General features: G+C 56.7%; 1 protein-coding gene across 11 annotated transcripts in view; it reads left to right on the forward strand.

Annotated features, from left to right (window-relative positions):
- The window catches only part of RREB1 (ras responsive element binding protein 1), a 134,771-nt gene extending 122,761 nt beyond the window's left edge, over positions 1-12,010 (forward strand). For 9 of the 11 annotated variants that reach the window (XM_038584102.1, XM_038584100.1, XM_038584108.1 and 6 more), the window contains 3 exons: positions 926-1,090; positions 6,135-6,944; positions 8,613-12,010. In XM_038584102.1, the coding sequence (XP_038440030.1) occupies positions 926-1,090; positions 6,135-6,944; positions 8,613-9,109 (1,472 nt within the window). In that variant the 3' untranslated portion in view covers positions 9,110-12,010. The remainder of the gene's footprint in view (positions 1-925; positions 1,091-6,134; positions 6,945-8,612) is intronic. The other 2 variants (XM_038584109.1, XM_038584110.1) reach the window with 1 other exon arrangement.
- The last annotated feature ends 1,946 nt before the right edge of the window (positions 12,011-13,956 follow it).

Consider the following 13,956-nt stretch of genomic DNA (forward strand, 5'->3'; position numbering starts at 1 on the left):
GCGCGTCCAGCCTCGTGCACACACACCCAGGACAAGTTGCAGAGGAGCCTGGCCCGCGTTTTGGAAATACTGTGTTTATGGTACAGAAGGAGTCAAGATGGGAGGATAAGACAGGCAAAGCAAAGCCGAGAACCCGTTTCTCAGGAGGGTACCCCGTGGTGGAGTTGGCGGGGACGTGGGGGCTGCTCGGCCACTTTTCTTCACAGGCAGGTCTGTGGCCGGGAGCACCTGCTCCAACACAGACTCAGGCCTCTGTCGGGCATGCGGACTGCCAGCAAGGCCGCAGGACGAAGCGGACGGAGAACCCCTAGTGCAAGGAGCGGACCTCCTCCGCGTTGCCTGCTGGGCCCGCAGTGAGCTTGGGCAGAGGTCACCCTAGCTAGGCCTGTCACCCTGGCATTTCCCTGCTTCCGGTCCGCCGAGGGCAGGCCGCACCCACCTCGGCCGGGCAGAGGGCGGTGGCTCCCAGGGACATGCCCGGCTTCAAGATTCCAGTCTGATTTCCCAGCATCTGTAGTGCTTGCCAGAAATTTCCAAGAGGTGGCTTCTCTTTGCGACAGATTGCAGGTGTCTCCTATCCCTTCACTCGCTCTTTTGTTGCCATTGTTAAGATTTTTAATTGCAATACTGTTGTAAACATCTTGGTTTCATTGTTAACTTTTAACACTTTGAAGACAAAAACCTTCATTGCATTTCGCTCAGGATAAGGCAAGATATTTGAGTTGTTGATGTTACTGGTGTTTTTTTGTTTGTTTTTTTGTTTTTTTTAAAGTGTGTGCGTGCGTGCGTGTGTGGTTTTTTTTAAAGGAAGGGGTGGGGGAGTGGGTGGATTTGCCAGTTATCCCAGGAGAATGAATGGAAAGCGACTTTTCTTTTTCATTGCAGTAGAAAGCCAGATAAATATATATTTTTTTTCCTGCTTCAGGTCAGAAACCCTTCCCTTGTCAAAAATGCGATGCCTTCTTTTCTACCAAATCTAACTGTGAACGCCACCAGTTGCGCAAACACGGAGTTACCAACTGCTCCCTGAGAAGAAACGGGCTTATCCCCCAGTCAAAAGAGAGTGATGTTGGACCCCATGATAGCACAGGTAGTGCTCCCGGGTGACGGAGAGGAGGGCGACTCAGCTCTGCTAGTGTGGGAGCCAGCTCCGGCCACGTAAGCCTGGCGGGCTGCCTTCCCCATTCCTCTGTAGGACTCGGCAGGCAGGCGGTAGCAGCGGGCCCTGCCGAGGACTGGGAGCGTGCAGCGGGCTGGGGCTGGGGACACGCTGACAGTGCCCCTAGGTCGCTCTCCCGAGCCGCTAGGGAAGATCTGCGCGGCCCTCCCTGTGCAGGCCCTCTCTGATCCTGCTGTTTGGCCCCCTGGAGTGGGACACGAGGCTGGGGCGGGGGGTATAGTCCTAACTCTCGGTAGTAGGATCACCTCTGAAAAGGATATGAAACCTTACTGGCTCGGGGTGTTGTTTTCTCAAAGCCCAGCCTCTGCTGCATCCTACAGAGCAGGGACAGGCTCCCTCCGATGTAGGGTATTTCAGGAAGTCGTGATGCCCAGCCCTCCACGGGGAGGGGTATGTGGGGTGGGGGTGTTTTTCTCTTTAATAACTCTCTTCCCAGTAAAAAAAAAAAAGAAAAAAACAAAACAAAAACAAAACAAAAAAAACTTTGTCTTGTTTGAAAAAGCACTCTGCATGTCCTTTCTTTAATCACATCTCTGCTTGACCTGAATCCGGGTATTATTCTCATGTGCTGATACGTGCTTCCTTCCTCCAGCCCCTACAGAGCAATTAACGGCTGCTCAGTGCGTCTCCTGCCACCTTTTCCCCCCCTTACAGCTTCTGTATTCACTCCTGTCCTCTATTCAGTCCATTCCAGCATCTCCCAAGTGCCAGGGTTCTGCGCCCCCCCACCCTCACCCCCCAAGACAGAGCAGAAAACCGGCTGCTGCGGGTTACCTACGTACATGACAGTTAGCTGCCGCGGGTTGGCAACAGGTACGGACCCAGTCCTGCAGGCCATGGAAGCCTGACATTTCCCCGTTGCTCAGAGCCGAAGAGGTTCTCCCCAGAGGCGTTTGTCCAGGGGTGTAATTGTGTCTTGCGCTTCTCTGCCTCAGATTTGGGTGGGGGTGGGAGCTGCGTGGCCTGGGAGCCCCCCTCGTTTCCCCAGCCTCCTGAGTTGCAGGGGGACAGGGGCGCATCTGAATGGGTAGCACTTCCAGGAAGGAGAATTGATCTGCCTTCCCCTCTCTGCCTCCCCACCACCCCCCCAGCCATCCCCCACACCCTAGTGAAAGAAACAGGCCCCTGAACTGCCAGGCCCTTTGGGTAAGATCAGGCCCTCTAAGGGTATCAAAACGTAAGCCTGTTTGCAGGCTCCTCCCCACAGATTCCATCTGGGCATAACTTGCCAGGATCTTTGGGTAAAGAGAGATCGGGAACTTTGCCATGACTCGGATCCCCATGAGCCAGGGATCTGCTGTTCCGTCCCCGGGGACCCCGCAGCAATGCTGGCGGGACTCGCACGTGCTGCAGACGGTCGCTCTTAACGTTTAACCGCTGGCCACCGTGTCACCCGAACATTTTCTCAAAGCCTGGTTTAAGAAAGCAGCTGTGTGATTCTAACCCATTGGGATCCCAAGTGAGGGAAACAGTGAATAATTGAGGTCAAGGTAGCTGTTGGGTTCCCAAGGTGGGAGGCAAGTAAGAACCTGGTGCCAGATGCACGTTGTGCACTTGAGCCTGCGGACAAACCCAGAGCCCATGCACCCTGCTGACCCCGGGGGTGTGGGCAGCCAGCTGCGGGAGCCCCCAGACGCAAAGCTAATCAGGATACACCTCTTAGCTTCGGCCCAGCACCAAATTTTACTCTGCAAATGTATTCGTTTTTTAAATTGGCAGCTAGCTACACAAGTTCTGTTTTGCCAAATCCCACTAGAGCCCCCACCGTTGCCCTGTCCTGGAGGTTGTGTAGGGTTTCTTTAAGGGACAGAGCCTCTGGAAAAAGAAAATTCACTGAAAGCTGTAATGTGAAACCAGCAAAGAGAAAATAAATGTTCAGTTTTGTTGTGGTCACAATCCATACGTGGTAAGAAAGAAGGGGACAAGGGGGTTAGGGATTCCAAGGAGAGTTTCAGACCCAGGTAAGCATGGCAGGGACCGTGGGGTGAAACTTGCTTTCGGGGCTCCCTCCCATCAAGTTAAAAGTGAGGCTTTAGCGGAAGGCCATAAACAACAAAGGCAGGAAACAGCCAAGGAAGTTCTCAAGGGGTTTTCTTTGGTTTACATGCCCAGCTTTCAAGTCCCTAATTTTATAACATAAGTCCGACTTTCTCAGTCCTGTAAGTTCTTAGAGGAAAATGTACCCCAGGTTCCCGACCCCCCCCCAAAAGGGAATGCTAACAATGCTACGAAGGGGGCAGTCCTGGCCCAAAGGGGCACACGGAGCTCTCCGTTCACTCTCTCGTGGGCAGAGAGGTTCCCTGGCCCGCTGGCTTTTTGGGGGATACTCATGGTTCTTCTCGGGGTGATGCCTGCGGGAGCCTCCGTATTTGCAGGCCCCTGCACGAGACTTTCTAAGTCCGTAGGAAGGTGGAAGTTTGACTTCTCACCGGCCAGAAGCCCCCGTGCCAGCGCGCACGAGCGGCCCGATGCAGACAGTAGCTTCCTCAACAGCTGCCCCCCCTGCCCGGGTCGACTGAGTGTTTTTAGGCTGGTAGCTGGTCACGTCAATGAGGAACGTGGAGTTTCTAGGAAGCCGGAGAGGATTCATCGTTGAGCTGACGTGAAGGTCTCCACTTTCCCTGTAGGAGGAGCTGTGGGTTCATTATCTGCTGGTGCTCGCAGGATCCCTGCTCCCTCTAGCAGTTTTCTGAGGTCTAGCATCACGAATGGGGCCGGGTAGGGACAGAGGATTAACAGCTAAGATAGGTGGCATTGCTCATAAAAGCCATCTGTTCTGCTACCTGCGTTTGAAGGTGTAGGCGGTTGAAGGAGTGTTGGGGGGGGCGGGGATCAACTAGGACCTGGCGTTAGAGGCTGGATATTCGTGAAATGAGAAGAGGCCCAGTCATCACTGAATGAAAATCAGTTGAAGTTGCTAGAACTTCCAGGGGCCCGGGCTGCCCTGTGGAACACTCCCCCTAGTGGGAGTCTGGGTAGGGCTGAGCCAAGCCCCCTTTTGTTCCTCAGAGGAAGGGAGTTGGCCGTTCTCGGGATTTAGGGTGAGCTCTCCATTATCCACCCTCACGAAGGACGCACCCAAGAGTGAGAACAGCCAGGTATTAGCGTATTTACTTGGGCTTTGGTTTCAGAATCCATCTTTTTTTTTTTTTTAAGAGCATTTTTTTTTTAATTTATTTATTCATGAGAGGCAGAGACCCAGGCAGAGGGAGAAGCAGGCTCCATGCAGGGAGCCCAACATGGGACTCGATCCCGGGACTCCAGGATCACGCCCTGGGCTAAAGGCAGGCGCTTAACCACTGAGCCACTCAGGCGTCCCTTTTTAAGAGCATCTTAAGTATGTTCTGCTACAGGGAACTCGAAAACCCATTTGGTGAAAAAATAACAAGAAAACTAGCCTAAAAGCCATGTTCTTTGGTGAAAAAAATTAAGAGAAACAGCCTAGAATATACCGCGATAAAAAAGGAAGTAACTAGAGATTAAGCTCTTTTTTAAGAAACTGAGCCTTCTATATATATTTTTTGCACATATTTTTGTGTGTATATATATATATGTATATATACTTTTTTTTAATTTTTTTTTTTTTGTAGAGTTCACACCCGAAAACCGTTTACTAGATGCGCCCAGTCAGGATGATTCAAGACAACGAGTACACGGTTTTTCTGTAGAGTAAGGCCTAGGTATTGGTGTATCTCGGGAGTCCTCTTATTTTAAACTTGATCATTTCATAAAGATCATTTATTGACAGATTTTTACATTTACACCATAAGTATTTGCTTCCTTCTGAAACTTGTTGAGATACTCAAATAGTGACTGCCAAAAGGAACAGCCCCCGTAAGGCCAGCGGAGTGACGTAGTGGGAGTGCCGTGGAGAGGGCTGTAGGTAAGCCAAAAGCCCCGGGCAGGTGTGAGCGTGGCAAGCGTAGGGCCAGCTCCTCTGCCCCCAGCCCCAGGACGGCCTTGATGGCAAAGAATCGATTGGGTGACTCAGAGTGACGGGTGTGGGAGGACATGGTGCCACGTCTGGTCACATCAAGTGAGGGTCCAGGTTAGACGCCTGAATCTGCTGGCTCAGGCCCTGTAACCACGAGGGAAGTCCAGCTGACCCAGGTGCCCCGAAACGATGGCTTTTGCCCGCCCGATTGTGGGAGGAATTTGCGAAGCCCTGCGGTAATAAATTGGCCGTTGGATCTATAATGAAGCGGTAGTCCTCAGCAGACAGCTGCACGGTCCTCCCACACCACGAAGACGTCGTTAGGTCCTCATTCAACCCGAATGAAGAGATGACGGTGCTTCTGATACTTAGCTGTCGCCTGTTCGGGGTCGCTGGGGCTGCCACAGCGCCATCCGTTAGGACGGTCATTTAAAAACTGGTAGACTTTGCACATCTGGCTTTGCTCTGGGGGGGACAGGTGTAGGGCGAGGCACTGCTTCCAGTCACTGCGTGGGCCCACAGCAGCCAGGGCGGCCGACAGCGTGCATGCACCTCCTCCTGCCCCGGAGCGCCCCCCGGTAATCTGCGGCAGGCGCCAGCGCAGTGCTGCGGGCTCCGGGCCCCCCCTGGCCGCTCCTGGGGGGCCACCCTGTGTGTGTTGCATGTTCGTATAATCTCTCTGCGCTGGAAAAATAACTCGTCCGGCTTAGCTTCCTCAACCTCCCTAGAGCTGCGAGCCTCTGGAATGCACCACCTGTCCTCTCTCGCCGATCCTTCTGTCTGCTGCCCTCAGTTGCTCACACCTTCCTGGGGGCCCGTTGGGGGGGGTGCTGGGCACCGCCGTGGGGGCCAGGGCTCTGGGCGCAGCGTGTCCGTGGAGGCTCCTCTTGCGTCCCAGGGTCACCACTGGCCTCGCGGGGGGGTGAGTGGTGACACGGAGCGGGGTGGGGGCGGGTCCAGCCGAGAGTCCCGGAGGGGGGCCCCGGGCCTCAGCCTGTGCCCCTGTGCTCGCTCCCGCAGACAGCCAGTCGGACGCCGAGACCCCGGCGGCGGCGGGGGGCGAAGTGCTGGACCTCACCTCCCGGGAGAGAGAGCAGCCGGCGGCCGACGGGGCCCCCCCTGCGCCCACCCAGGCCCGCGAGGAGCTCCCCGCCGAGGAGGTGCAGCCCGGGGACGGGCAGGAGCAGGCAGCCGGTGACGGGCAGGAGTGCGAGGAGCAGCCCGCTGGGGACAGGGACGAGGACGCCGACGGCCCCGAGGACGACACGGTCAGCAACAAGAGCCTGGACCTCAACCTCGCCAGCAGGCTGATGGGCTTCAAGCTGGCCGAGGGCGACGCGGGCGCGGCGGGCGGCGGGGGTCCCGGCCCGCAGGACCACAAGCACGCGTGCCACGTCTGCGGCAAGAGCTTCAAGTTCCAGGGGACCCTGAGCCGCCACCGTAAGGCCCATGGCCGCGAGGAGCCCCGGGAGGACGGCCCGGCCGCCAGCGGAGGGGGGCCCGAGGGCCCGCCGTCCCCCGGCCTGGAGCCCGACGAGAAGCCTCCCGCCGACGCCTCCTCCGAGGAGCCTGCTGCGGCCGACGGGGTGGCCTCGTCGGCATCCGACGCCTCCGGGGAGAAGCCGAGCGAGGAGGCGGACGGCGCCTCGGACGGGGAGAGTGTGGCCGAGAAGAGGTCCTCGGAGCGGAGTGACGACGACAAGAAGCCAAAGACAGACTCCCCGAGGAGCACGGCCAGCAAGGCAGACAAGAGGAAGAAGGTGTGCAGTGTGTGCAACAAGAGGTTCTGGTCCTTGCAGGACCTGACGCGGCACATGAGGTCCCACACAGGTAAGGAGGGGGCCGGAGTGCGGGGCGCCGCCGCTGCCCACGCCTGCCCGACGACCTGCCCGCCCACCTGCCCACCCAGCCTGCCTGCCCGTCCACCTGCTAATCCACCTGCCTGCCTATCTGCCCATCCACCCGCCCACCCACCTGCCCGTCCACCTACCCACCCAGCCCATCTGCCCATCCATCTGCTCATCCACCTGCCTGCCCAGCCCATCTGCCCATCCAGCCCACCTACCCATCCACCTGCCTGCCCACCTACCTGCCCATCCAGCCCACCCAGCCCACCTGTCTGTCTAGGTGCCCGTCCACCTGCCCGTACACCCAGCTGCCCATCTACCTCCCCACCCAGCCTACCTGCCTGCCCATCTGCCCACCCACCCATCCACCAAGGGGCCCTTTTGCTGGCACATGCTGCCCCTGCCACCGCCACCTGAATCAAACACCTCCCCCAAAGCAGCAAGGCCGAGTTGAGGTCCTGAGCAGGCCCTTGGCCAGGGGAAGTCCGGTAAACTCGGAATTTAACCGGTAGTTCTCTTTGCCATCAGAATGTACAGCATACAGGGATGCAGCATGTACCCTCAGCAGCGGTAGTTTTGAGAGCACTTTGGTCAGCCCCCCGAGCCTCAAGTCATCCCAGTTGTAGAACGGGGATGGGGCTGCCCCGTCCCATAGAAGCATCTAGAAGAATGTGGGTGCTGGGTGTTTGGGACCAGCGTAAGCCTGAGGAGGACTGGGGGTGAGGCCTGAGGAGCCAGCAGGTGCTCGGTGGGAGGCACCTGGGCCCCGTCCTCCCCCGTCAGGTGGACAGTTGGCTGCACATGCACACAGCGAGGGGCTTGTCCGTGCTCCTTCTGGAACTCCCCACCTACAAACCCCCCAAAGCAGAGCCATTGTTTTGGTAGCAAGGGGGAGCCCTGGGTGTCCTCGTAAAGCCGAAAGATGTGAACCCATCCCCTCGTCCCCCTTCCCCCCACCCAAAAAAACAACCCCAGGGCTTGCACCTCAGCCTCTGCTTCCCTCGGCCCCTCCCGCGGCAGCCAGGGTGCCCGCATCCGCCCCACGCACTCCTCCGCCCGCAGCAGCTAGGCCTCTGCTCAGGGGATTTGGAGGGCTCTGGGGCTTGGCTCCCAGCAGAGGGATATTCTTGGGCTCCTGGCAGGTGGTGCCCTCAGCTGCTCACAGCCCAGTGTTTGTGAGCGGGACGGAAAGCCCCAGCTGCTCCGCATCAGAACAGAGTGTCTGGTGCCTCGGGCTGACGAGGTGCCGCTGTCCTGCACGGCCCTCAGAAACGGTGCCCCGGCCCTGTGAGGGGGACCTCGCTGCTGGCCTTCCCTGAGGTTTCTCTACAGGCCCGTCTGGGTGTCCATGAGGCGTCCAGCTGGGGACCCTGGTTCCTGCATCCGTGTGTGAAGAACTAGTCTGAGGGATGGAAGGGAGAGGGAAGCGGAGGCGGCCCCTTGCGTTTCTGTTCCTTGTTTTGCCAGTTCAGACAAATAAGAGGGTTCGCCCTGAGTCCGGGTGCGGGCAGTGCGGGGTGGGGGGCTGGCCCTTGCCACCTGCTGCTCCTTTGGCTGCACCCATGGCTGCCACCCACGTAGGCCACGGAGGTGCATGGATGCCGGCGGCCCCACTGTTAACAGACGTGACTTCTTTCTCCCGCCGCTCCAGGAGAAAGGCCCTACAAGTGTCAGACCTGCGAGCGAACCTTCACCCTGAAGCACAGCCTGGTTCGCCATCAGCGGGTCCACCAGAAAGCCAGGCACGCCAAGCAGCATGGGAAGGACAGCGACAAGGATGAGCGGGGCGAGGAGGACAGTGGGAGTGAGTCCACCCACAGCGGCAACAACCCCGTCTCCGAGAACGAGGCCGACGCGGCCCCCCCGGCCAGCAACCACGTGGCCGTCACCCGGAGCCGGAAGGAGAGCCTGGCCGTCGCCACCAAGGATCCCAGCCGCAGGGAGGAGCGGGCGGCGCTTCGGACGGCGGGCGCTGGCCAGGCTGAAGCTGGCAGGAGCGCTGCCAAGGCCCCGCTGGCGGGCAGCCCCAAGGAGCAGGGGTCTCAGGGCGACCCGGGCCCGGAGAGCCCGCCGGCCCTCGTGCAAGATCTGCCCGCCCGTGCCCTGCTGGCCGCGGACGGGGCCTCGCCGCTCCTGGGAGTGGAGTGATAGTTCACCCTGGCCCCCGGCGGCACACAGATGAAAGCCAGCGGAGCAAAGTGTCCTGAATCTAGATTTCATGAGGTTTCCTCAGTGCCCTTCAACTATCGGGGAGTGTGTGTGTGAGTGAGTGAGTGAGCGAGCGAGTGAGCGAGAGCAGGAGCGGGCCGCCCTGCCCGGTGCCACAGCCTTACACCCCCGTCCAAGAGACGCAGCAGGTGCACACTTCGAGTGCCTTAAGTACTCACCAGCCCTTCGGTGTAGCCTGGGTGTTGTGTTTCCCCAAAATGACTGTTTGGAAAAAAAAAAAAAACAAAAACAAACAAAAAAAAACAAAGCAGATGTTTTAATGAATTATTTGGAGAGGACCTTTTCATTTAAGCATTAACGTTATCTTCTGTATTGGTGTGTCTGAGCTTGTCCTTGCGAATCTGTGATCGTCACGTATGTTCCGTGAGCTGGAAACAGAAGAAAAGAAATAACGCCCTTGCATACCCATAGCCAATAACTGGAAGAAAATGATGTGAATTTCATGTAAATTGCCAGAGGAAATACAGATAAGATGTTCTTTTCTCAAATAGACCTTTTTCTTTTCTGTGTTCGCTGCCTGGTGGAGCTGTAGTTTGGTCCTCGGGATGGCGGGATGTGGCTGACGAAGGTTTCCAGCGTGGCGCCAGCCGAGACCAGGAGAGACGCTAGCTTCAGCCCTGTACTCACGTGTTTTCAGCGTCAGACCTGACACTTACTGTTCCAGTTTCAAGACCTCCGTTCTTAACTTCCAGAGAAGAGTTAACGCTGGCGACTTTAACCTATGGAGAACGTGCGCAGATGTCACGTATCTGATCCCCCCCCTTTGGGTATATGTATTATTAATATTATTATTATTATTATTATTAGTTCATCAGTTTGCTGGTCTCTGCAGTCAGCAGAAACAAATGGGCAATATTTGTCCCGGGAGACCTGGGCTGCCCCCGGGTCCCCGCGTGGGCCTGTGCCCGCGGCTTTCCTCGGCACCCCCGGGTGGCAGCTCTTCTACTGTACTTAGACAAGCCTTTCTTCCGTGACTGCAGAATCCAGCGGGGGGGCCGGGAGCGGTCCTCCCTGGCGGGCGGCCGAGAGCAGCCCCGAGAGGGCAGAGAGCAGCCTGGCGGCCCGGAGGCCCAGCCCGAGCCTTACCCGCCTGTGCTACTGTCACGTGCAAAGCGAGGAAGTACTACTACTGGTTATAAAACGCACACGGGAGATGAAAGATGAGACGCAGATTTGTATTTACCTTCCTGTGATGTGGGGTTGGTGCTTGACGATAAACATGCTGTTTCTAACGTTCCTGAAATTGCCTGAACCCCACCACCACCACCCCGGGTGCAAAAAAAAAATAAAAAAAAAAAAAGGCAGGATTTCTACCCCCCCCCCCCCCCCCCCCCAAGCATCCCACGCAGGCAGTTAGAGTCCCCTCCCTGCAGCCACCGGCAGCGGCGAGAAAGCTAGCCCTGCTGTAGCTGAGCGTGCGCTCGGCACCCTGTCCTGCAGCCGGCACCTCTAGGGTGCCCGAGCGCCCCGCGTGCCCCCCCCCACTTCACCCCCACGAGCACGGACACACACGCCCCCTTCTCTCTCCCCAACAGACAGTGGCCAAAATCCCAGCAGCCCAAACTTCAAAGGAAGATCTGTATTCTTGGGATAATGACAAGCGATCTCTTTGCATGTGAAAGGAAAAAGGTCGAGGCATCTATGACTTTTCAGCTTTCCTGGGGAGCTGAACCCAGAACCGGGTCGACTCCAGATGAATACAAAACCAGAACCAATGATCTCTTGTTATCACTTTATACCCGGTGTGGTTTGCGGAGTTAAAAACCAGTTCATGCATCCCTTCGTTTTTTGTTTTTTTTTTTTTTTAAATGACGATTGTTATTATTTTTTTTTTGTCGTTGTTATTATTTGGGGTATCTTGTGTTTCGTTTTCCTTTGCAACTCTCCACACTAAAACCCGCGACTCTGTGGAGAGAAGCCATGACTTAGCGCTACGCTGCGGTGAGATGTAGCAGGAATGGGCCTGGCCGCGCGGCCTGGGCCGCAGCTCGCAATAATCACTATTGATTTAAAGCTTTATTTAGCCTCCATCTGTACCCTCGTAGTCGGTAAGGTCTTGCCACATTTTATTAGTGAGGTTGAGAAATGTATTGTCTGTCATTCTGTCCCCCTCCCCCCAATATTAAACTGTGAAATTTGTGATTTGTTTAAACTCTGGGTGAATCATAGTATAGTTTGCATGTCCAGCTAATTTGTTTCTATACATTTTGTTTGATTCTCTTTCTCCTCCTCTCAGGGCTTTTACAAAAAAAAAATAGTATATATATACATATATATATATATATATGCGTCCATATATATATATATATATATGGATCTTCTGAAAAGTTTTTTGAGGTGCAAGTTTTTCTCTTGTTTTTCTCTTTGATTTATGGACACAATGCTGAGATTCAATCACTACATGAAACTCCTGGCTGTGAAAACAAAATATGAAACCCAGAGCTGTTTCCCAAACAGCCCCGGGGGGAAGCTACGTGACAGTCGGCTGCCAGTTTCAGAAAGATGCATCGTACCTTCCACCCTCTTCGTCTCTGTCCTCTCTTCAAGAAGGAAGTTGATCCCAGTGATTTCAGCCCATGCATTAAACAGGAAACAATAATAAATGTGTAGAATTCATATTTTTCTAAAGGGAACTTAACTGCTGCTACGTGTTATGTACAAAACCGGTTTATGCCACATGAACAGAATCACAAGTTTGGTTTTGGTACTTTTTGTTTCTCTTTGTATTCAGTTGTATAGTACTTCCAAATTCAGAATGAGAAGAAAAGCTGTTCTGTATCAAACCATCTAAGCAATAAATGTTATATTTTAAAAATGACAGATTGCCGGTCACCCGGGCCGTCCTGTCATTTGCTGTCGTCCCACCAGCTTGTCTGGCACCCAGACTGCAGCCTGCGCAGGACTGGGGTCCGGGACCATCGGGGGACTGTGTGCCGGCTCCCATCGGCCCGGGCCCCAAAAGGAAGCCCTGTCCCCCCCACACCACCCCACACCACCCACAGTGGCTCCTCCAGTCTCGTCCACGCTGCCTTTTCCTCCTCCTGCGGGTGAGGATGGATCGCGTTGTCCCTGGGTGCAGGAGAACCCACCAGGGGGGCGGCCCCGCACGGTAAAGTAGCGAGTGGGCAAAATCCCAGAGTTTCTTTTTTAATTTTATTCATTTATTCACGAGAGACCCAGGAAGAGGGAGAAGCAGGCTCCATGCAGGGAGCCCGATGGGGGACTCGATCCTGGGACCCCAGGATCACACCCCAGGCTGAAGGCAGATGCTCCACCCCTGAGCCATGTAGGGATTCCAAAATCCTGAATTTTCTAAGCCGGGACTCCAAGCCACCCCAGAGGGAGCGGGGCTCGGGGCAAGGGAACCGTGGACAGGGCTTCAAAGGCATTGAGCGTGCTGGGTGAGGTTGCAGTGCCCGTGCTCAGGGGTCCCCTGTGGGGAGGCCCCCCACGGCCACACACACCGCTGCCGACCGGGGCTCCTGAACTTGGGATAAGACGAGCAAACACTGGGAGTGACAGAAGCGCAGCTCCTGGACTGGCGCCTCCAATGGTGGCCTGTGGCCCGCACCCGGTCAGCCTTAAGGCCAAGGGGCAGCCCGGGGCTGGGTGGCCTTGGCAGAAGGCACAGAGGAGGTGCCCAGTGGCTCCCTGGACAGTTCTGACCCCGAGCGGCTTGGGGAGCTTCCCCCGTGCTCCTCCGCCCGGACCAGGCCCCTCAGCACCTGCACCCTGGACCTTTTGTGCAGAAGGTAGTTTGGGGCTCCCACGGGAATGTACGGCGTGAGCTTCATCGAACCATAATCTGTGTATTAGGGAAAAAGCTGGATGTGGGTTTTCTCTGTTGGGCCCTCGAAGAATCCCAGTCGGGCGCAGGCAACCCAGGGCTGTCTGAGCCACAGGCTGCCGCCCGCCTGCTGCTTCCTCCCTTCCAGCCCTCTTCTGGACCTTTCCTTTGCCTATCAGGAGGGAGGAATGACAGGAGCTTACGTTTACAACCGGTTTCACGGGGGGCACCTGGGGGGCTCAGTTGGTCAAGCATCTGCCTTCGGCTCAGGTCATGATCCCGGGGTCCCAGGATCGAGCCCCACGTTGGGCTCCCTGCTTCTCCCTCTCCCTCCGCCCCTCCTCCCCGGTCGTGCTCTCTCAAATAAAATCTTTCAATAAAATAAAAGCAGGTTCACCTTTGTGGTTGTCCCAACGTGGTCGGGCCTGTGCTCTACACTGAGCGTGGGGCGGCCCTTCCCAGGGCACCGTCCTAGGCTCGGAGAGTACGGCGGGAGCAAAACCGATTTCTTTCCTTGTGGAACTTGGGTTTTGACGGCGGCAGACAATAAACAGACTAGCGGAGGAGGGTGCAGAGTGGGTGCAAGTGCAAGGGGAAGAGGAGGCCATGGGGAGGTGGGGCCGGGAGCGCCGGCAGGGTGACCTGGAGGTCTCAGGGCAGCACGCGGCAGGAAGGTCACCCACGCAGATGTCTGGGGAGGGTCCCGGGGGCAAGGGCCTTGGGGGAGCCTGCCGGGCCCCGCAGGAGCCGTGTGGCTGGCAGGGGGACGAGGGCACAGGGTCTCGCCGGCCGGCTGCGGGGACCGCGGGATGATGGGACAAGGGTGGACATGGGGAGGCCGTCGGGAGGCAGTCCGGCGCAGGCCAGAAGTGGCGGCTTGGAGCGGAGCGGTGACGCGAAGATGCTGAGAAGAGGTGGGGGTCGGGGTATTTTCAAGGGGAGCCAGCCGTTCGGGGTGACCTGCAGATCTGTGAGCTGC

Source organism: Canis lupus, chromosome 35 (genome assembly GCF_011100685.1).
Source record: "Canis lupus familiaris isolate Mischka breed German Shepherd chromosome 35, alternate assembly UU_Cfam_GSD_1.0, whole genome shotgun sequence".
Taxonomy (NCBI): domain Eukaryota; kingdom Metazoa; phylum Chordata; class Mammalia; order Carnivora; family Canidae; genus Canis; species Canis lupus.